Here is a 24501-nt window from a genome sequence, read left to right on the forward strand (position 1 = left end):
ACTTTAAGTTCCAATCCCAATATATTTGGAGAACATTTCAGGGCAGTTTATATTACATAAGGTAGCTTTTATTGATCAGGTGGTATAGGAACATCTCTACCCTCAGCACAGATCCTCTTTTCTAATAGTTCAACAGTAAGATATACAATCTTGTAGAAATGCAGATTAAATTAACCATGCTAAGTTTTTATCATGGTTAGTTCATAAAACAACTACATGGAAATACCAGGCTGGTCAGTTTTGTTTTGTTTTTTAAAGTATCCTAGGTATAGACAATGACAAATAACTTCTATATTGTTGGCATGTTGTATCTATGAAGTCACCAGAATCACACTCAACTTGAAGACTTTACCTTTTAATGAATTAAATTTAATTACAGTCTAGTCCTTTATACTACTGCAACAATTGTTTTGTGAATTATCATCTATATACTACAAAAAATGTTGTGTCTGTACCTTCACCTGGGTGAAACAGTGTGTCATAGGACAACAATTTTTCAATCAAGGTACCTCAAATGGGCTTACAGAATGCGTCCAAAATCTGGGACCCATTACTCTTGTGGGATTGAAATTTGGCAAATTTGTGGCCGCTTCAGCACTGCTGTGCTGCCATGCCACCGCAGTCTGCCCAGGCCATGTGATCATCATGGGCATACCCCAACCTCTTTCCCGCCTCCCTCTGTCCCCTGCACCCAATCAGCTGGGGGCAATGTCCGACAGGCAAGTGGCGATTGGCTGGTTTGGAAATGAGGCAGAAATTTGAAATCTCTTAACAGCACTGGGCGTTGAGGGAAGGACGAGAGAGCAACTTGGATGCCTGCTGGTGAGGTAGGGCTGGCTGGGAGGTGCTGATGGTCAATGGGTGAGCCCTCTTTCTCCCTCGAGGGGGCCCTTGGGGACACACATGAATACACACCAGAATGAGGAGCGGTAAATGGCACAAGCCTATATTATACGTGAAAAGGGAGGAGGGAGGGAAGGGAGGGAGGAGGAAGAAGGGAGGGAGGGAGAAGGGAGGGAGGAAAGAAAAGGAAGCGAGGGGAAGGGGGAGGGGGAGGGAGGTTGGTTTCTGACGTTCCCTGCCAGCTTCCCCCAAGCAAAGTCAATGGGGAAGCTGATAGCAAGTCGTAAGTTGCTCACACTCCCGCTGCTTTTTTGCCCTTGGTCATTCTTCCTATTTAGGTAAAGAAATCTCTGAAACGGTGACCCATTGAGTCACCAGTTGTCTAGTCAAATACTATGACTGTCACTGTTTGATTTTCTGTGATCCATTTCCTTTGAACTTAGTATAACCCAAACCTTGCCCAGCTACTATACACGTACTTATAGTTAAATCTGATAAAGTAGACTGTGGTCCATGAAAACTTATTTTATATTTTATTAGTGAGCCTTTAAGACCCCTGTCAAGGCCTCACCAACCAGGCCATCCTGATGCCTCCTTCTTATCTTTCCACTGCCCAGCAAAATAACTTATCTTTGAATAGTTGTGAAACTTCTGCTATCCAGTCCACTTGACTGGTCTCCTCTCTCTGGTGCTTCCTCCTCCTCCATTTTTCACATGTGTAAATAGCTAATGGAATTTTCACACATGTAAAATGAACCCTGATTCAACAGGCATTTGGACTGAACCGACACCAATTTAATGGACATTTAATGTCCATTAAATTGAGGCTTTACTGTAATATCATCCTGCAGTAGAAGTTTTGTCTATCTCAAATTAAAATATATTCCTTAAAAATCAGTGCTGCTGGGATACAAAGACAATCTGCTATCTCTAAAAGTTTGGAGTACAGGTATCATCCAAGGGTTAACTATGATGGGAACTGTAATACCAAACATCTAGTCCAACCCCTGCCTATTATAGGAAGAATATGTTTCCTAATAATTCCAATAATTGCAGTCCAGAAGGTGGCTGTTCCTCAAACAGTGCAAAATGCTGAATATTTATATTTGCTATAATGTAGCTTTTTATCAAATTCTGTATCCATTTTAGTTATTTCAATGGATTTGTCAGGTGTGCTCAGTTCTCTGAAAATTGAAAACTCGAATGGCAATTTATCTTTTCTACTCTCTTCTCTCATAATTATAGCCAGGAAATTTGTAAAAGCCTTTTCCCTGTTGAATAATCCAACCAGTGTTGCCGATAAAATACTAATGAGCTTTGTCAAGAGTCTAATTGTATTCCTGCTCATCCTGAGCTTACCAACCGCCTATATTTTGCTATTGGCAAGGAAAAAAAATCCAGAAATCCCTGTATAAAATTCATAGCAAATGCTATCATAAATTACAATATTAGTAAACAGTACAATGTTAACAAAGATTGGCCAGCAAAACTTGAAATATTGAGAGCACGTTGTGGACTCTGTCACAGAATGGCTGCCATGGGGAAATTGTTGTGTCACAAAATAATTGCCTTGGAAAGGGTATTTCAGCCCTTATGGTTTGGTATGGCTGAATTGTTATCTGATTTTTTTGTTGTTCTCAGAGGGCCGGGCAAATCAAGGGTGGAAACTTTCCTCTTTATTTCCCCATTAAGCCTCCTAGCTCAAACTCTGCAAAAGCTTCCCACACTTTTGACATGACACAATAAAGATTCTTATCTAGCTGTGCATTAGGATTAAGCCAGTTGAAGCAGTTGATTGCCCTTTGTCAACATGAAGACCCTTTTTATATATGTGTCAGTTTAATTACAGCTTTTCTTTTCCCCTCTTTTCCCATGAGTTAATGAAAAGTTAGCCTTATGCTTCAGCCTAGGAGCTAGATGAAAATAACCAAATTTTCTGCCTTAATTCTAGCTTCTAATGTAATTGTCACATGCAATGTAGTGATGAGTATGTATGTATGAATTAAATGTCAATTTATATGAATTCTAAGTATTAATTGGCATTTGTTTACAAGAAATCAAAAAGTTGAAGATTCAGTTTGTTCCACTATCAAGCACTGAAAAATTTTGTTTGTACTAAGTGTGACCAACACTAACAGTAGTTTGTGGAAGGACAAAGGAAGTAACCACCTTAGTGAGTGTTTAACTCATACTTCTAGTCTTTTTCCTGCTTCTCTTTCTATTGTCCATTCTGTCAAACAATCAAGAGAAACTTTTCAAATGTTTGCCATGTAAACAACTGAGTTATCAAAATTAATTGTGGAATGCAATAGATTAATAGATACATATACTGTATTCTTTATATTTTTTAACCAGTTGCTGGGTGACTTTTTTTGCCCAGAAGTTTTGAGAAGGTTTAATCTGTTATGCGTATTCAGCAAAAATCAGAAATATGGTCTAAGTATGGCTAAGTGACCATTCACCTAACAGGTGATTTATTCTTTTAGAATTTTGTTTACAAACTTTACCATTATTAAATGCTTGGGTGGGGAGAGGAGAGATATTATGAGTAAGGTTGGTGTGTTTTAAGAGGAATGGGTAATTTAGGTAGGTATTTTTCCAGGTCCCTTTAAATTATCTCTTTATTGTACCCTTTAAGACCTTATGCCTGCTGTACTCATTAACACAATGATTTCAGAAGAAACAGTCTCTTACTCTATAGTTATGTAGGCAAATAAGCATGCTTCTTTATTCATGGCTGGGTAGAAAATACAGCTAAAATTGAAGCTAAACAAATGAGCAAAGGAAAATCCAGTGTGTGGATTGTAGTAGTTAACTCTTAAAGGATCATGCTGCCTTTCCTATATTTTTCCCTTCCAGGATCAATTAAATCAAGGCTGGAAAATATATTGACTTCAGACAATGTCTCATGAGTAAAGGACAAACAACGTGTACTATTCCATTATCGTATTTTAACTTCCAATATGTTTATCTGAAGCTACACACAAGCCTGCATGCACATACTGTTATATTTAAACTTTCCATTCAAAAGCACATACACAAACACACACAAATAAGACTACACAGACATTTTGCTACCTTTAAATCACTGATGTAAATAGAGGCTATATTAAATATCTATTTTATTGTGTGTATGCAGGTGTGTCTGTATAGGAATTTTCAATGGGAAAATCATAGCACTGGAAAGGGGAAAGTTAGATCTCCCTTAAAAAATGCTGCCATGCACAGAACACAGGCTTTAAAAACAACCTCCCCTGATAAAAAATTAAAGCTTTGTGAGATTGCAAATAGCTATTGTGTATTCCAGGCCTGGGGAAAGAAGGCAACATGAAGAACCTTACAGGCCAAATGGGAAAGCCCCTATACTATATTTGATGTAGGTTCTCTGTTCCCAACTTAAGTAATCACAGCCTGATCTTGAAAAATCTTGAGTTAGATTTTTGGAATTCTATCTTACATTTGGAAGATCACCAGAACTATCTGCTCTTTTAAAAACGACAACTGTTCTTGTTCTTAAAACAAATGATATCCTATAAAGAGGCTGTCATTGTCATATCAGAAATATAAAAAGCAAAATCCCCCCCCCACACACACACAATTCTAGCATGGATGAATTATTACTCTAAGTCATTGGCCTCATGACTAGTAAAGTTATTCACAAAACACCTAGTTAACTGAGTGCAAAATTTTCTAAACCTCAGTAAATGTGGGCCCAGAACCCTAAAGGCCAAATCCCTATCTGTACTCACAGTAAAATTATGTTTTACATAAGGTTAACCAGAAATGGTCTAAGGAACATTTAGATGTTCATGCATACAGGAAAAATGCCCTGAACAATTTCTTGCTAAGCCATACTGTGGCTTATTACAATCTGTAAATCCAGCATTGTAGTGTGCAAACCATGAATTATGTACTGTGACTTAATTAAAAAATAATAATCCATGGCTTGGTTCAGTATGGCAAAATACAAATACTACATCCTCCATGTCCCTTCAACTAACACAGAAAACCTAAACAGGAAAACAAAATTAACCAGCTAATTTAAAAATAATCTTGGGCAGAGCACTTGGTAAACATAAGAAAGTGCCTGCAACATGATGGAAACCATACTGGAGCCCCCAGCTTTACATTATTAGCTATCTTTATTGGATGAAGTAGAAGCCAAATTCCATTTCTGAACAATAGATGTTTTGTGAAATCTACCCTAGAGTCCCTATGTATATTCAAATTATCATGGAACATAGTCCACATTCTATTCAAATATAGTATCAGCACAGTGGTCTCTTGCTCCAGGTATTACTTCTTCAAAGTATTATGTTTTACTGTATACTGTACATCTTAACAAACTGGGAAAAAAACTCTGGAAAATGCTTAGAAAAAAATATTAAAAATTATAACAGAAAACAGGAGACTGTGAGTTTTAGTCCCACCTTAGCCATGAAAGCTGGCTGGGTGACTCTGGGCCAGTCAATCTCTCTCAGACCAATTCACCTCACAGGGTTGTTGTTGTGGGAAAAGTAGGAGGAAGAATGAATATTAGGTATGTTCACCTCTTTATTTGTAAAAATAATAAAGGTGGGATAAAAAAAATCTAAAAAAAATAGTTGATAGAATTATTTGATTGTTCTAAACTGAGATATTTTGGAGCTATGCAAAATTTTTTTTGTAGAAACAAATGGAATGAACTGCTAATCATTTCCAGAGACTAGAATTTTTGGTTTCTCAATTCTAAATGTTTTTATAATTTGCTGTTATTAACAGTGCATTCTGGGAGATTATAATGGAAGAGGTATACTGTATTATCTCCTCTTAAACTAAATCGATAGATACGAATAAAAATCTATATTCTCTAAGTAGAATTTGTATTTTCATTCTGATTTTTTTCTTTCATCAATAGCATTCACGCAATTATAGAATGCAGGTTCTTTAGAAATCCCACTTTGTTCAACTCAATCTTATGCACACTTACTTAGGATCTCTTGAATAAATGTGACTTTTATTTCTGAATAAATCTACAAATGATTGTCCTCAAGGAAACAACTCAAGAAAATCCTATTAACTATGTTTAGGCAAGTAACATACCCCCAAAATATCTAGCCAAAGAAAATCCACCTAAAACTTTGTCGTAGATGTGTGATTGAGATATTTAAGAACAGCTGCATGTTAGCATGACCCCTATTTATGGAATGTATCCAACCTAGTGATGCTGATACAGTTTTATATGAGAGAAATAGAGCTGACAGCAATTAAGTAAAGGTGAGAGTGAATCACTACTGTCCAAAAAGCTTTCTGAGTGATTCAGGTAAATTTTTTCTTAATAGCTTTAAAGAAAACGTGTATAGTTCTAGTTGCATCACAAATGTCAGACTTCATTACCTAGTGAAAAGATTGATCTGTTTATGTCTATTTGTATTTCACACCCTGCTAAAAAATATCTCTCTACTGTGCTAATTTTGCTGGCACTCCAAATATCTGACATCAGAAAATAAATGAATTTCCCAGAGTAGAAAATTCAACAGGACATTGCAAAATCATTCTGACCACCTGCAAAGAATGTGTGCTAATGTCTACTATCAGTAAAGAACTGTTAATGCATTGAAAATTTAATGATGCTTCCTTGACAGCGGTGCAAATGAATTAGTGCCAGAAAGAGAGAACTGTCATTGTTTGTTGAACACCTTATAATTTTGCTGTCAGTAGAACAGCTTAGAATCGTGCCTTTACTTGATTATGCATGGGAGAGGAATAAAATGAAGAATAAAGTTGCAAAGAAAAGACAAACCATAGATAGGTGCAGCCAAGGCAGACAGGAATGGAATAAAATACAAACAGCTAGCTAGCTATTTTATGATCAATTATATAAACTTGTCCTGGCAGAAACCCACTGGATGAGCATAAACTGGGCACTTTGTTCATGGATTAGTCAGTTTATTAAACTGAGATATCAGTAAAGATGGGGGGAAAGGAGGAAAATCTTCAGAGGTGTAGCATTAGATAATAATATAAAATTTGCTGGTTTAGATTAACGTGTTCCTTTCCAATACTACATATCTGCCTAAACAACTACAAGAAACAACTGATGGGAACACTCAGATTCAGCGTGTTATGATAATGATCTCCTTCATGTTTCAACAATGACATTATCCAGATAGATGCAGTACATATATCTGCCACAGACAACACAACGAACTATTAATTTTAATGGTTTGCCAGCTCCTCCTTCAAATATGTAGCCTGGCCCCACTGATATATTTACTTACCTTCCTATAGTCTTATTCTGCAACAAGTACAGTGCATTTGGAAAGTATTCAGACCTCCTTCATTTTGTTCAGTTTTGTTATGTTGCAGCCTGATACTACAATCATTCAATTTTTTTTTTTTACATTAATCTACACTCAGTACCCCATAATGACAAAGTGAAAACAGAATTTTAGAAATGTCTGTAAATTTATTAAAAAGGAAAAACTGAAATATCACATGTACTTAAGTTCATTCAGACCCCTTACTCAGTACTTTGTTGAAGCACCTTTGGCAGCAATTACAGCCTCGATTCTTTTTAGGTATGACACAAGCTTTGCACACCTGGATTGGGGGATTTTCTGCCATTCTTCTTTGCAAATCCTCTCAAGCTCAATCAGGTTGGATGGGGACTGTTGGTGGACAGCCATTTGCAGGACTCTCCAGAGATGTTCAATAGGGTTCAAGTCAGGGCTCTGGCTGGGCCACTCTAGGACATTCACATAGTTGTCCCTAAGCCATTCCTGTTTGTCTTGGCTGTGTGCTTAGGATTGTTGTCATGTTGAAAGGTGAACCTTCAGCCCAGTCTGAGGTCTTGAGCACTGTGGAACAGGTTTTCATTGAGGATATCTTGTCCTTTGCTCCATTCAGCTTTCCCTCAGCCCTGATCAGTCTGCCAGTCCCTGCTGCTGAAAAACACCCCCACAGCATGATGCTGCCACCACCGTGCTTCACTGTTAGGATGGTATTGGGCAGGTGATGAGCGGTGCCTGGTTTCCTCCAGACATAACATTTAATTGAGGCCAAACAGTTCAATCTCAGTTTCATCAGACCAGAGAATCTTGTTCCTCACAGTCTGAGAGTCCTTCAGGTGCTTTTTTGCAAACTCCAAGAGGGCTTTCATGTGCACTGAGGAGAGGCTTCCATCTAGCCACTCTGCCAGAAAGCCCAGATCGGGGGAGGGCTGCAGTGATGGTTGTCCTTCTGGAACTTTGTCCCATCTCCACACAGGATCTCTGGAGCTCAGTCAGAGTGACCATCGGGTTCTTGGTCACCTCTCTTACTATGGCTCTTCTCCCCCGATTGCTCAGTTTGGCCAGGCAACCAGCTCTTGGAAGAGTCCTGGTTGTGCCAGACTTCATCCATTTGAGAATTATGGAGGCCACTATGCTCTTGGGATCCTTCAGTGCAGCAGAATTTTTTTTGTAGCCTTCCCCAGATCTATGCCTTGCAATAATCCTGTCTCTGAGCTTTGCAGGCAGTTCCTTTGACCTCATGGCTTTTGCTCTGATACAGTATGCATTGTCAGCTGTGAGGCCTTCTATAGAGAGGTGTGTGCCTTTCCAAATCATGTCCAATCAATTAATTTACCACAGGTGGACTCCAGTCAAGGGGTAGAAACAGCTCAGCAATTATCAAGAGGCACCTGAGCTAAATTTCAAGTGTTGTTGCAAAGGGTCTGAATACTGATGCCAATGTGATATTTCAGTGTTTCCTTTTTAATAAATTTAGACATTTCTAAAATTCTGTTTTCACTTTGTCATTAAGGGGTACTGAGTGTAGATTAATGAGAAAAAAGTGAATTTGAACGATTGTAGTATCAGGCTGCAATATAACAACGTTGAAAAAAGTGAAGGGGTTCTGAATATTTTCCAAATGCACTGTACATTGAAAAAATGAAACTTGATTTACCCAATCTTCTGCTGACCCATCTGTCATGAAGTTAGAAGAGGCACCAAGCAGAATCAGATCAAGATCAGATCAAGTAATTTGATCATGAGTCAAATTACTCAGGATAAAATAAAATGCTAGATGAAAAACCTGAGTTGGTCTAGGAAATCATGGAGTTGAGATTCATCTAGAAATAAGCCTCAATGACTTCATTATGGCTTATATCTGAGTAGAAAAGAGTAGTTAGTGCCTTACATTGGGTGCTTTAAGCTTGTAATATGCACTAAGAGGACCCTGCAGGTTGTATTCTTCCTTCATTTTTCAATTTTTAAGAAAAGGAGTTACAATGGAAAAATAGCTTTGCAAGCTTATTTCCTATGTTGTTTTCAACAACTGGGCTGGAAATTATGTGTGTTGTCTCCAATAAATGGGGCTGGAAACTTTTTCTGCATCAATTCTTTGCAGGAATTGCTGCCCATTCAAATAGACAAACATTTTGGCCTAAATGGACCAACAGCAACATTGTAAATCACAAGGTTACTCACTGATCACATTAATACATGATGTAATCATCTCTAATGAAAAAGCATAAATGTGTTAAAACTAAATCAGCAGACTAAAAGTTTCTTATAAGATTGATAATGCCGACCATAATAAAAGTTGTATAAAACTACATACAGAAACAGATGACATAATAATACAGTAGTGAACTAGTGTTTCTTCTGAATATCTTCAGATATGGTAATAAGGCAGCAAGCAATCTTCAGAGGTAGAACTAAGAAAAAAAGTATAAAAATATGTTGCTTAACATTTATCCATTCAAATACTTTAAATGAAAGTAATGACAATGTTATATAGCTTGGTAATGAAATGTTTGTAAGAAAGTTAAGTTCAGCAACACCAAGTTCCCAGTCAAGACTGAGTCCACACAATGCATCAGAATATAAAGTATAAAGGTTTTATAAAGGGTGCTATCTATATCAACTTCATTCACACAGTCATTTAATCGTATTTCATACTCAGACTGGGTTCCTATATCTACTATGGTTTGCAGACCACAATAGTCAGGAGTTTTACAACACACCTGGAAAGAGCACTAGGTTGGAGAAAGCTCTCTAAGAGTATTTGGAAACACTGATGCTCCAGGTCTCATCAGTGACGTAGTGTCATGTGGTGGGCTGCAGGAAGTGTGACTTCTCTGTCATGGAATGTGTCTTGTGGAACAACCTCCCCTGAGATACAGACAGCCCCAACCTTGTTGGCCTTCCGGAAGGTTGTGAAGACACAACTCTTTCCCCAGGCACTGGGGCCAGGATGTTGATGGAATTCTGCTATGGTTGCCATTTTGTTTATATGTTGATAATGTGATTCAATTCAGTTTTCTTTTCTACTGGTTTTGTATAGTTTGTTATGTTTTTATTTCTATTTGCACCCAGAGTTTCCTGGATAGATGGGTGGTTATATACATTTGTTAAATAAAAAGATATATAAACCAAAATCAAACCCTATTCCTTAGCATAATTTAAAAATCGTTACAAACTGACCTGTATTGCTAACATCGAACATTATAGGTTTTATGGAAGCAACTGACACTCTCTGCCTTCAGAAGATGTAAATGTGAGGGGTAAAGTCCAACTTTGGTATGGGTCAGAATTTCACCCAAATTCATAAAATATTTTCTAAGGCATATCAGTGATATTGCAGGGCATCATACCTGGAGGGCACCAAATTATGGTAAGCTGTTCTAGAGCTTATACAAAGCTTTAGTAAGGTCTTTAAGTGTCTACAATGGGCAAAGTAAAGAATTTGAGATATTTGTTAAGTCCCAGATTACCAACTATAGTCATCACCAAATTACTGTTTGGATGTCTATGAAAACAATATTTACATGCTACTTCTGAATCAGCCAAAAGCTGTGGAAGAGTTTCAGTACCAACATTAAAAAAAAAAATAATTCAATAAATTCATTTCCATTTGTTTCCTAATGAAACTATTTAAGATACAGAATAAAAAAGCCCCTTGCCAATCCATTGGATTCCTGAACAGTACATCACTATGTTTGAGACAATTCTTTCAAACTCCAGACTGTTAACAATACTTCTGGAAAGCCTGAAATTAAAGGTTTTTTTTTTTATTATTATTATTGAATGAAGAATACTAGGTATAAAGTTAGGCCCTCCTGAGTTCCTGAAATTAGTCCTACCTTATCAGTGTATTTTTTTCCCTGTAAGAATTTGAGTCCAGTCCAGGCCCTAGGCATCCTCAGAATCTGTACACAATCATATTTAATAAAGCCCTTTTTTTTCTGTAGATCACAACTCCAGCTGAGTAAGTAGTAAACATTTTGACAAAGTGCTAAATGAACTGGAATTGGATTGTGAACATGGAGAAAGTTAAATAGAACTGCATTACAACATGACCATCCAGCTTATTCGGAATCCAACTATACTTTAGATAGGTCGGGCCTTCTTTTCAACAAGCGCGAATAAGCATTCAGCCTTAAAAAGAACCATTTCTTGAGAAAAAGATGGTGGGAACAAGAGTGTGGTAAAAGGGAGGGATTTTTTCCCCCCAGGCTTAGTAATCCTGAAACCAGTAGGTGGCCCCCGATCTCTCTCAGTCGCTGTCGTCTGCAATTCGTGGGAACGAAGGAGGGACCAAAGGGATAGTCCAAATGTCCTTTATATGCATGTTCCTGCTCTCTGCCTGGCTGTGCGCATGGAATCTGTGAGCTAATGCAGGGCTGGCGAAGTGCAAGAAATTCTCTTCTGCCTAGACGAGCTTTCTCGCCCGAACTCGAGTGTTTCTCGGGCGGGCAGTCAAGCTGCAGCTCGCTCTCGCGAGGGGAAGAGGCCGCCGCTTGGCTGGCGTGCGCTGTGTGCGCCTGAAGGGAAGCCCCCGGCCGGGCTGGGGTCTGTGCGAGCCAGGAATGCCGCCAGCGCCGCCTCCACCCACGCCTTCCGCTTGCACCTCTGGCCAGGAGGTGGCTGCGTGAGGCAGGAGGGGAACCGGGAAGAAGAGAGGGAAGCTCGTCCGCGGCCAGGAAGGAGGAAAAAGCGAAAGCGGAGGAGCGCAGACGCAGCAGGGAAGGGAGATTAGCGCCGTGCGGAGGCAGCTTGGACTGCGGTCTTTTCCTTCGTGAAGACAGTCCCGCCTGCAGCCGAAATGAAGAGGCGTCGTGTAGCAATAATCTTGTAACTATCCCGTTTTTCCAATCTTTTTAAATCCCCCTCCTCCTCCGAAGGCGGCGGGGAGACCAGCACCAGCAGGATTGTGTGGCCCTTTTCCTCTCCCTTTTTTAAACAGCATATTGGAATTCATTCTCTTCGCCTGTGTGGCAACTAGGAAGGTCAGGGCGGAGCGGGGGAAAGGCGAGTAATTGTCACCAGCAAGCAACACATTCACCTCACTCGCGCGCCAAACGGGGAAGGCACAGCCGCGATGACTGAAGAGAGCGCGGACGTTCCCAAAGAGTTGCTGGGTAAGCATGTGCGCTCCCTCTCCCCTTCGGGTTAATTGTGGACACTCGAGCGCGGGAGGTTGGAAGGGGAGGAGGAGCCGTTTCCCGACAGCGGTATTAAGGTGAGGGGTGAAATCTCGCACCCCCCCGCACCCCGCTGCACCCGCAGTCTGTTATCCTTTGCGTGAAATGCTCCATCGGGGAGGAAGGCGTGGCGGGGAAGGTGAATCGGGGAGGAAAAGGGACGTTGGCTAAAGCTGAGGCGCTCTCGCTCGCCCTTTGGCTCCGCTGTTCCTGGAAGAGATTTGCTTATGGGGGGGGGGAGGGAGCGGGCAGAGGGAGATTGCGCAGCCTTTGCAAGCCTCGGTAATAATAGGCGAATGGAGCGGAACGTTTGGCATCTGTAAGCAAACTAAGTGTAAGCGCTGTTAACCCCTTGAGGCGCTGCTGAACGCGGCTTGTTCCTTCGTGCCAAGCTTTCCTTTTCTTCCTTGTCTGACTGGCACCGAGCCAGAGGGAGAAAACTGACAGCCCTGGGGCTCACTTCGCCCCCAGGGGCTTGCCATTGGTTCCAGTCCTGGTGATATCTTCCTCTTCCTTCCCGCCTCAATTAAACGTCTAGCGGCTTTCCCCCACAAAAGGCGCGGGCAGAGGTTTCCTCTCTCTGTTTAAGTAAGAATCCTTGATGTACTTCTTCGCTAGGCAAATCATGATTTAGGGCAAATGGTTGCAGTCCTTCAGGTGTGTAAAGGACAGGAAGGAAGATTGTCAAAGCATCTGTTGCTAGTTCCACTATGGAGGGAGTTGCTGATGGACAGATCCGGTGTTCTTGGCTGTTTTCTCCTTTAATTAAAAAATCTGTCCTCTGTTGTTTAAAAAACAGTCCACTGCATTAGAATCTTTTGAAGATGCACACTTTGCTTATTATAGGCTTTGATATGCTGCCCTGTAGTCCAGAATCAGGACAGCTGGTGAATATATGATGATACCAAAATAATTAAGTGTGCATCATTTCTTTTCCTGTGCTGATTACTGTAATTTGCTTTCATATTGTTTGTTGCTCTTCTTGTTATGCCAAATTCTGAGAATGTTTGTTAGGCAGACTAAAACTGTACTAAATTCTGAGTCATAAAAATACATTCCTTTTGCATAGTCCACTCAAATATGCACACAATTTCATGGGCTTCCCATATTTCAGATGGGTGCTCTGGATAGCCTGCTCCTTTCTATGTTTAATTGAGAAGAAGTCTAACTGATTTCAGTGGAGCTTTCACACACTCAAATATATATAGGATTCCAGACACTGTGAAAGGATGGCTCTTCACCTTCCAACTGCAGCACATTATTTTGTCTAGCTATGCACCATTTGCTACTTTTCTTCCTTTCCACCTTTGTAACGCTCATACTAATAGATATATGCTTCTTGGTAAAGGTAGGCTTAATGGAAGCTATCCAACTAGATTCACCTGCAAATGTTAAATTTTAGTCTCCTAGTTACAGTTCAATAAAAGAATTTGAAATATATTTATATAAAGAAACATGGAGCATGAAGGCACAGTTTAATTTATTTCAGTTCACAACAGTAAACAGAACACTGCCTAGGGAATGGACTGAAATTTGGTTTTGCAGGCATACGTACAGCAGAACTTGGGGGCAATTTTCTTCCTTTCCAACTGTGTGCCAGTGTGTAGTGTAGTCCATTTACCTGCTCACAGAACTCAGTGGAATCTACTGCAAATCTTCGTATAGTTCTGCACAGGTTGTTGTTTTAGAACATACCAGAATGTGACAGTGTAACATAAAAACTGAGCCTGCAAACTGTGTATTATTGAACCATACATTACTAAATCATTCTGTAAGCGGATTTGCTGAGATGGAAAGATATGCAAAACATCTCAAGAACACTGAATGGGTATAATAAAGAATGAATAGATGATGCTAAATAAGAGTTTCATTGGAAGTCTGGTAGTACATATGTAGCTAGATACACAATAAATGTATCGGATGGGGAAAAGTGTTCTTGGAAAAAGAACCATTTCCAAGTGAATGTTGAGCTTGCTTTGAATATTGTAGAAAAGCTGTTTGGATTACTTTATGTATGTTATAATTGGATATAAACTAATTCAGAATAATTGAGTGGAGAAGAACTTGGAGTAGAAATAATTGCATATTTATTTATTAGATTTTTAGGGCACTGTAATGTGAATCTCAATAGTTTACAAAGGAAAACAGGCACACTACAATAATATGATAATAAATACAATCACAACAATTAACTGTCTTAAAATTGGAGGATGTAAACAATTTCTATAGTGCTGTCTTAAGTAATTAAAAAGGCCCTTTGGAAGAGTTCTGTATAAACTGCTTCTGGAAGGCCATCAAAGGAAGCCTGATCTCTAATAATAAGCTATTCCACAATATGGAGGTTACAATGGAGAAGCAACTTCTTTTAGCCTCAGTCTCTTTGATCTTCCAGGAGTGGGGGGCTCCCAACAGTTTTCCTCAAGTTACATGTATCAGATGGACTGATTCTGGATAAAGGAGTGGGTTCTGCAGATATCTTGACACCAAACCATATAGGGCCTTTTTGATTAAAACCGGCACTTTATATGATTTATTTTAATCTATCGCACATACTTGAGTTTAGCTCTTGGCAATTTCTAGAGAAAGATGAATTTCAGATTCAAATTAATATTTGTTAATATTTAGAATTGCATATTATAATATATCTGTGTGTGATTTGGAGAACAGAGAAAATTTTCCTTCGGTTTCATTTTGTGTAGGCACCTTGTCCATTGATCAGTTTGCAGATGGGATTGTTTTGCTATTCTTTTATACTCCATAGGTTAATGTGTGGTAAGAGACTTAATATGAAGATGCATTAATTGTGGATGGTCTTCCCCAGTAGGAAGCAGGCCACCTGAAAATAGGCCATGGGGCAACAAACCATCAGTGTAATAAGAGTAGAGAGACTGTCTGCCTACTAGAGTCTGTCTAAAGGAATAAGGTAGCTGGGGGGGGGGACGCGGTGGCGCAGCGGCTTAATGACGCTGAAAGTTGCCGGCCAGAAATGTAAGTAATTAAATTAAATAAATAATAATAAATAAATAAATAAATAAATAATTAAATGTAAGTAAGAAAGAAATGTAAGTAAGCGCGAAAAACCGCGCGCGCCCAAAAAGGGCGCGAAGCAATGGAAACCCCGCCTCCTGCGGTCGCCAGCTGGGCTCTGCTCTAGGAAGGAGGCTCTGGCAAACCACTTCCGAAAAACAATTGCCTTGAAAACTGCAAGGACTCGTCCAAGCAGTCACTGCAGGGTCAGCAATGACTGAGCGCAGACAAAAAAAAAGCTGGGAGGAGAGACTATTTTAACCTGTCCCACTATCCTAGGGGGTCACCAGGGGTGATAAGCCTTATCTGGACCAAGCAATGATCTGATCATGGCAAAAGACTAATAACAGCATCCTTCACCTTCAGATCATAAGCCAAATGCTCTGAGGTAAAAATTAGGTTTAATGAATGACCACCAGCATAAGTCAAGCCCAAGATTTCCTGGGAAGAGGTTCATGGAGACCATGAACTCCTCCTCCCCTCCCAGACTTCCTCCCCCCAGCTTCAGTAGCCAAGGAGATTCCACTATCAGCCCAGCAACAAGATTGGACTCAGAAAGGGAACCTACTGGGTAGCAGTGCAAATGGTACTTCAAATACAGGGACTTATAACCCATTGCTTATAGAACAGGATTCCTATCACAGCCAAAGTAACTTCAAGGATCATCACTATCACCACACTTCCAGGCTCCATGTCCCCAGCCTTTGAGTCAGACTGTTGAAGGATTTCATACCTAGGTAGCCAAATTTCAGTTAGGGCTATAGATAGACTGACTCTTACCCAATCAGGTTTCATTACTATATACCTGTCAGCTGTATAAGGTAGACCAGACTAAGAAACCAATAATCCCATATAGGTCTAGAACTACTTTTATTGCAGCAGTTACAGTAACAGAATCTTGTAAGTCTGAATATGCTTCCCCCTCCGTCACTTTTATCTTTGTGGATCAGGGAGGGGCCTGTCTGAGATGTTTACTCAAATTAGTTTCTTGGAATGGGCTCAAGCCACACTTGTCTAATCATTGCCTTGATAGTGGCTCTTCAAGGCCATTCCTTATGTACTCTACAATACCAGATACGCTCTCTCATCTATAAAGAAGTTGTAAATGAATGTGATCTTAAGGACGTGGTGTTGACCAATAACAGCTTGGTCAAACAATTCCTAGCTCTCAAAGAATGATCCTGAAGTGCTAGAAGAGGGTAGTGGCACTAAATTGGCGGTCACCTTTCCCCTAGAATTGCTGGCCCAATGCCTCAATAAAGCCTCTCTGCAATCTGCCATCACCATCAGTCTCAACCCAGCTACTTAGCCGTGCCTCCCTCTTGCCCTTCCCACTAACACATACACTCCAAAATAGTGCTGTCTATACCTTCCAGTACCAATATTCCTTCTACATTCATATTTAACCCATTCTCCTTTCTCCACAACCCTTTCAGAGTTTCCATTCTTCCTGCTCGCTATTCCCCATTCCACTTGCTTGCACAATCCTCCACTCACAATTCCATTCCCCATTCTACCCACATGTCTTTTTCTCCATGTTCTTTTCTACTTCTTTCTCTTCTCCTTCCTGACCTTCACTAGCCTCTTGCCCCACCCTCCAGACTTCAAGGAGTCCCCCTGCCTGCTGCACCTTTTTCCACCCCTGTCCACATCTTCCTCTGCTTCTGCCAGCTTCCAACTTCCCAGTCTAAGAGAACCACATTGGCTAGGACAGATGGAACTGCTCTCTCTCCCCTTCTCCAGTCATTTCCCCACCTTCTTTGAGGTCATCCATGTGATTGCTGTTCCTGCCAGCTTTCAGCCACCTTTCCTGTCCTCCAGATTCACAGAAACTACCAGGCCATAGCTGTTTTTTAATTATCCCTCTTTCTTCTCACCAGTTACATCACTGGCCTCTAATCATCACACAGTCTCACATCCTATCCATATAACAAAAGCAAATCCAAGGCTGCTTGCTTCCCACAACACAAAAATCCTATAAATTCCCCAGACAGACAGACTCCATTTTTTAAAATCTTAGATCAGTAGTTAGGGCTGGTTTGGTGCTTTGCTACACTGTTGAACATTGTGTTTTTATTGTATTGGTATGTTATTTCATGACTTTAATGCATAATTGGCACACATGATTTATCCTTGATGTATAAGATGACAAACTTGTCAGTATAGATCTAACAGTAGTCACTTGCATGATATTGTAAATAGGGAGAAAAAGAAAATCAAATGCTTGCAGGGCAGGCAGAATATAGCATTATTGTACAAGTGAAGATGAATGATGTAACATCTCTTTCATCTGCTAAGTAGGTAGCCTGTGCCAGAAATCCCCCCTCCCTAAGTCTGACTTTTAAATATAGTTCTGGCTATGACCTCCTAGTCTATTTCTTGTGCAGAGAGGGGAGCAAGAGAAAGAAAAAAAATCCCTGAAAACTCTTTTAGAAGGAAGTTGTTTGTGACCTGTGACAGATGGTATTACAATTGAATGAAAATTTGGCATCAGAATTTAACAGCAGTTTGACTAATAGTTCTACGAAGCCCATGCTGGAATAGCAGCTTTTCATGCTCTTGGCTCAGCATTTCAGTATTAAACTGGAATATTTAGAATACCTCCCCCCCAAAAAAATTACAGGAGAAAATTATTGTGCTTAGAGCCCACCAATGTAATCTGTTTTGTGTATAGTTCAAGGACTACTTATGTTGGTAGGCCATAAATTAGAAATTTAATTAGTAGATTGTCATTTTATATTTTGGATATCCCATTTTAATTCTATCAGAAAAAAATATTTGGAACTATTGTGGTGTTTGAATGTATGGATGGGACAGCTTAGAAATGTGGTGGTCATTTCTGAGAAATTACAGTTATGTATACAATGTAAATGGCTGTTATGTAGAATATCTGAGTATAACTGAGATCAACTATTTCCAGTCATGTAAAAAAGTAAGTATACCCCATGTAAAGTTTTTTCTTTTTTAACATATGTGGACATATCAATATTTTACCTTTGTTCAAACAGTATATAAATATAAAGGTGGTATAATTAAAAACAACTATGAAAAATGGACTTGGCAGTTGTCTATTCAACAAAAAATTAACAGATATGCCATTTCCTTCTCTGGAAAATGTAAGTACATCCTTGGCTCTAATACCTGGTATTACCCCCTTTGGCAGAAACAACCCCAAGTAGGCGTTTCTTATAACTGTCTACCAGCATCTGACATCGACTAGGAGGAATTTTTTCCCATTCCTCCATGCAGAATTTTTTCATCTGTGCAATGTTTGAAGGGTTTTTTGCATGCAACATCCCATTTCAGATTACCCCACAGCATCTCAATGGATTTAAATCCAGGCTTTGACTTGACCATTCCAGAGCCCTCCATTTCTTTTTTTCTTTTTTTATGCCCAGCCATTCCTTGGTGGATTTACTGGAATGTTTAGGGTCATTGCCATGTTGCAAGGTCCACTTTTGGTTGACTTTCAAACTTCTGACAGATAGTCTCACATTATCCTCAAGCAGCATTTGGTACAATAAATAATTTATAGTGGTTCTGTGATGGTGAGTTGTCCAGGCCCTGATGCAGTAAAGTAGTCTCAAACCATAACATTTCCACCACCATGCTTTACAGTATCAGGTTTGGTATCAGGTTCGGTATCAGGTTTTTCTGGTGAAGTGCTTTCTTTAGTTTTCGCCAAACATCTTCCGGTGCTGTGGCCAAATAATTCTTACCTTTGCCTCACCTGTGCAGAGCACATTGATTCAGAAGTCCTGGTCTTTGCCTAGCTGTTTATGAGCAAAATTCAGTCTTGCTCTGATGCTCTTTCTGGAGAGCCAAGGTTTCCTCCTGGCATATCTCTCATGTAAATCTAATTTGTGCAGCTTCTTTCTAATGGTAGCCTCATGCACTTTGATATCAGTAATGGCAAGAGCTAGCTGTAAGTCATGTGATGAAATTCTGGGGTTTTTAGATACTTTTTTCAGCATCTTTTGTTCTGCTTTCTGGCTGACCTTTCTGGGATAGCCTGGGCAAGTTGGCAGTTGTCTGAAATCTTCTCCACTTATGGATGATCTTCTGGACAGTGGAATAATTGATGTCCAGTTGTTTGACAATCTTTTAAAATCCCTTCCCAGATTTAGAGGTATCTGTAACCTTCTTTCTGACGGCCTCAGAGAGCTCTTTTGATCTAGACATGCTGATACCATACACTTCAACACCAACAAGCCAAATCAAACTAAATGTCTGACAGGTTGCTCCCATATCCTTTCTAACAATGTTCTAATCATTTACACCTGATTCTAATTTTAGGTATCTGGGGTAGTGATAAATGTAGGTGTGTACTTACTTTTTCCACATGCGAAATTTACATTGATGTTTATTTAAATTACACAATGGATTACAAAACGTAAAGGGTATATGATATTTGGTATCATATCTATCAATATTGTTGAAATGAAGATTGAATATCTGTATGTTGAAATGTGTTGAAAGAGTAAAAAATTTCAGTGGAGTATACTTACTTTTTCACATGACTATATATCTTATGACAAGAGAAATACAGGTAGTCCCCAAGGAGTCCCCAACAAGTTCCATTCCCAAGGTCTGTCCTTAAGTCAAATTTATATGTAAGCCGGATAATGTAAGCAGGAGCATTGTATAATGAACTCTAACCGTTGTATATTTAACTCAAATCATTGTGTATTTAACTCAAATTTTGCTACAATAGACTCTTAACTATGGGTCATCTGTAACTCGGGTATTCTTAACCTGGGGACTACCTGTAAGCCTTTTGTTTTGGTTTGCAATTCCTTAGCCTCTTCAGTCAACCCATAAACACAGGGGAGCTTGATTTACTTTTTAAAATAGAGTTCATGTAATATTTCACTTTGGAGCAATTAATAAGAGAGGTAGAATATCAGTTAAATTTATTTACATTGAAGAGTATTTACTTGAATAAAATAATAGTATAACTACGTAGATTCTTTCAGTTCCTGAACACTGAAAGTATTTTATGCTCTCTACTTTTTTCAGAAAGCGTCAAGGATGTGATTGGAAGGAAGATAAAGATTTCTGTGAAAAAGAAAGTTAAGCTTGAAGTCAAGAGTGACAAAGTAGATAATAAAATATTGGTAAGTACATTCCATTTTTCTTTGAACAATTCATTTCTTGATTTAATTCCTCCCCCCAATAAATGAAATTACTTTAGTTTAAATAATTGTTCTTTTCTAAATTCTTGTTCCTCTTATAAAATTTATATTGTAAATTTTGTACAAGCATTTCTGGACACAGTAGTAATGTAGTTGGGGAAAAAATATTTGAATATAGAATCTGCCCAAATGAGGAACTTAATTTGACAGTTCAGGTGAAGAAACATTATCATACAAACATTATGCAAAATAGGTCAGACAGTGCTTGTAGGATTTTTAGGGTAAAAATATAATTACAGTACTTGTGGGTACCAGTAATATTATCACAGTATATCTATTATTATAAAATATGTGACTGGTTGTTCAAGATGTGTACATTTTATGCTCATAAATTTTGTAGAATATAACCTTTTGAGTGAGCCATAATTTGTTGTTCTGTGTGTGTATTTGGGCGAAGAAAGGGAGATATGGTCTAAAATAGTGCTGGAATTTAGAGCAGGCAGGAACTGTCAGCCTCTTGCCTTAATAATACCTGTTCCAGAGCTCTGCACTGTAATTTTGAGAAACTTGTCCTCCATTCCACTTTCGGAGAAAAAGAGAGGACTAACCAGATGTTACAGTAATACTTTGTTCTGAATAATTGTTCTGGTTTGAGTAATCATGGTTACTGAATTTATCACCGTTACTATACATATAGAAGCTAAGCCATAAAAGATGGTTTGCAAATTAAGGTGGCTTCATGCATTGTTTTACTGTGGCTTAGTGTTATATTGTGGGTTAGCCAACAAATCATGATGAAAATGAAGCATGGCTTAGCATGATAAATGAACCCAGCCAGAGGTTTTTCCTTGAAAAAAAATTAAATATTTACCTTATCTGCAAATCTGTGAATATTTTGATTTTTATTGGACGTTTAAGATAATTGTTCAGTAGCAGTAGTATCTACAAACACCTTGCTTCTTTAAGATACCAGTTATTTAAAGTATCAGAAACATATTCTTTGTAATGTTTATACTAGGCTCACTTTTCTCTTTAAAAAAACTCCCCTTTTCCTCTTTCTTTAAATTCATGGCCCTAAGATCTACAAGTTATTGGTAACTTGCTGCAGGTTGGGAATTTTAAAATTATTTATATATTTGAGTGACAGTATGATGTTTGATTTATATAAATTATTGATGTTATTTCAGAAATATTATACACGATCCTCTGTACTTCTTTTGAGGATATATGAAACATTTGCTTGGATTACAATGTAACTTTCTCTGTCACTGACATTTCTCACTTTGCATGTGGATATACAACTGTATTAGTTAGAATGGTAGAAATATAATTGTTACTTTTAATATGTGAAATAAATAGAGAAAGTATTGATGGGGGAAGACTCCTGTCTGTCCCCTATTTTAGCAGTTTCATCGTGTATGCAATGCTGTTATTCCAGTTTCTCTTGATTTTTAGGGTTTGGTCACCACTGCACAGTGTTGTCTTTCAGTACAGCATAAACATAAATGATTTTACCAAACTCCTAGACTGAAAGTTTATTCAGAATTGCTCTATTTTTAAAAGGGGCATTATAAAGTTTTAGGCCCATAAAATAATTCTCAGGATTTCCCACATCTTAAACATAAATCTCCAGCATTATAAATTCTATTATTCGAGATCTCATTTGTCCGTGCTCATTAGTTCAGGATATGAACGTTACTAATGCTAGAGAGTGAAAACTTGTACAAGAGGTATGACCTCTTTGTTGCTGCACTTAATCTTGGATAGTTATAAAAAAAATACACAGTTAGACCATAGTCCTATCCACCCTTTCCTGGTGGTACACCCCACTGAATTTGATGGGACTGAACTCCCACCCCACTCTCGTGATCCCCTGTCACCAGCCATTTGTGCTATGTGGTTAAAGAATTAAAGCAACCCTCAGCCATGAGAAAGTCAGAAATTATCCTTGTTTCCAGTTATATTAATGTTAAAATGCTATGATTAAAGTGTGTTAATCTAACAATAACTAATGGCTGAACGCTTTCAAAATTTTACACTTGTAGATTTCATATATACATATACCATACAGACACATATAAAACTGAATCAAATCATGTTATATACCATGGTTTGCCTTATAAAATCTGCCTATGAGCAAACAGAAGACTCTAATACTTCGCCTTCTATCTTTTAAATTCATTTAATCTTCTAGTAATGCTGGTGATTATACAAGAAAGTATGTCAGAAACTCAGTTCACAGTGATCAGTAAGGTGATTTTCCCAAGGGTATATCACTTGGTTCTTTATCTAGAAGAGAACTGATTGTAAATTCTTTAAATAATTATACACAGAGCTTGGGCTTTGCTCTTGCTTTCCAGTCTCTTTCAGCTCTGTGTTTGACTTTTAGAATTCCTTACAGGGACAAATGTATAATATTTAGGGTGCTATTTTGAAAGAACATAAAAGAATGAATACAGAAAAATATGTCTTAAGTGTATATTCAGCAGTTTTTCTCTATTTGTGGGTACTCTACTCTGTTTTTTATTTAGACTGATTGAGTTTATACACTGTATTTAATCTTGAGTTGTTTAATAAATCATTCAGTATGTTTTATGAACCCACTTTTATGAACCCATGTTTTTGTGGCTGAATGTTAGTGTAATCTGGGGTGTTTTGGGGATTACAAAGATAGCTGGGCATATATGGCTCTAAGATTTGATTAGTTTGGGGTTTAATGTGAAGTATGAACAGTTTAGCTTTATTTACTTAATTTATGTGCTACATTTCTACTCAAAAAGAGATGTACTTTATAAACCAGACTACTGTGGCATGTTCAACAAATTAGGGTTTTAAATAATTTTGGCTTAGATTTATTCAGAATGTCAGCCATAGAGATACTGATTATAGAACTAAGATTTCTGCTGTAGTAGACGAGTAGTAATAGTAGTCTTACTTACATTGATTATTATTTTAAAATAAGTTATGAATTGGGAAACCATCTCTACCTTCTAGATTTGTATTTTAAATAGAATATTTTATAGTTATCTCTATCTCTAATTAAAGTCTATGAAATTATACTCATTTGTATCAAGCCATAAGAAAACTAACATTAGTAAATCTATTGTAGTAATCTTAAATAATTGGATTATACTAGATTATACTGTTAAGTGATTATACTTTGTGGTGGTTAAGTATATTGCTTGATGCGGAGGTTTAAATTTCCATTGCATTTTTCGCTTTTAGAAAACTTTCTAAGTATCTTTCAGCTGTAAAATTAATATTTCGATGAAAAAAATGTTGCTTCAAGATTTGGATCATTTAGCATTGAATATTTATGTTCATGTATTCAATTTGCAGCCCATCTAATCCCAGTGGTTGGGGCATGAAGAAACATGTCTACCAGTCAGTGTTAGTAAATCATATGAATACTTCCTCATCCACTATTCTGAATTATGTGGGTATACTTTTTATAGCTTTCTATGTTTGTGACAATCAGCCACTGACTTTGAATAATCTATTTAGGAAGAAATTTGTTGTTTAAGAATCAGATGCTTTGGGACATATTAGACATTGCACATAATCACCACGTCTTTACTGATGAACATGGATTCCAGCAACATGATCTAGGAAATAAAATAATTTTAAAAATGCTTACCTTCACTCAAACGGTGGCCAGACCTTTACATATTACAACAGCTCTGTGGAATGAATTCTTAAAAAAAAAAAAAAAAAACTAGTCATAGGGAGCTGGTTGTTGCAATGCTATTAATTTGATATTATAAACATCTCCATAAAGGGAGTGCCAAAACTGTAATGGTTAAACTTTACTGTAAACTAAACTATACTTTACTTGCAGGCCAAGCAGCCTTTAGTACAATCTTCCCCTTTTTATGGCATGTGGAACCTGCCAAAAATCACTGCCATGGTTCCCACCATCTTAAGACAAAGAAGTGTACGAAACCAGTAATATAAGCCCCCCAAACTTTTAGAAGTATCTCCAACCCAGGACCAAAAAATCTTGAAAAGTCCCATCTCTACTTCATATGACTTACATGGTTTGCA

At 38.3% G+C, this 24501-nt stretch overlaps 1 protein-coding gene across 3 annotated transcripts in view; it reads left to right on the forward strand.

Annotated features, from left to right (window-relative positions):
• The first annotated feature begins 11000 nt into the window (after window positions 1-11000).
• CARMIL1 (capping protein regulator and myosin 1 linker 1) overlaps window positions 11001-24501 on the forward strand; it is a 151803-nt gene continuing 138302 nt past the window's right edge. Inside the window, exons 1-2 of one of the 3 annotated variants that reach the window (XM_007421932.4) lie at window positions 11001-12232; window positions 20342-20439. In XM_007421932.4, the coding sequence (XP_007421994.1) occupies window positions 12193-12232; window positions 20342-20439 (138 nt within the window). In that variant the 5' untranslated portion in view covers window positions 11001-12192. The remainder of the gene's footprint in view (window positions 12233-20341; window positions 20440-24501) is intronic. The other 2 variants (XM_025175171.2, XM_007421933.4) reach the window with 2 other exon arrangements.

This window comes from Python bivittatus, unplaced genomic scaffold (genome assembly GCF_059951505.1).
Source record: "Python bivittatus isolate LINGU-HERP-01145 unplaced genomic scaffold, Pbiv_v1 ctg000840_np1212, whole genome shotgun sequence".
NCBI classification, from domain to species: domain Eukaryota; kingdom Metazoa; phylum Chordata; class Lepidosauria; order Squamata; family Pythonidae; genus Python; species Python bivittatus.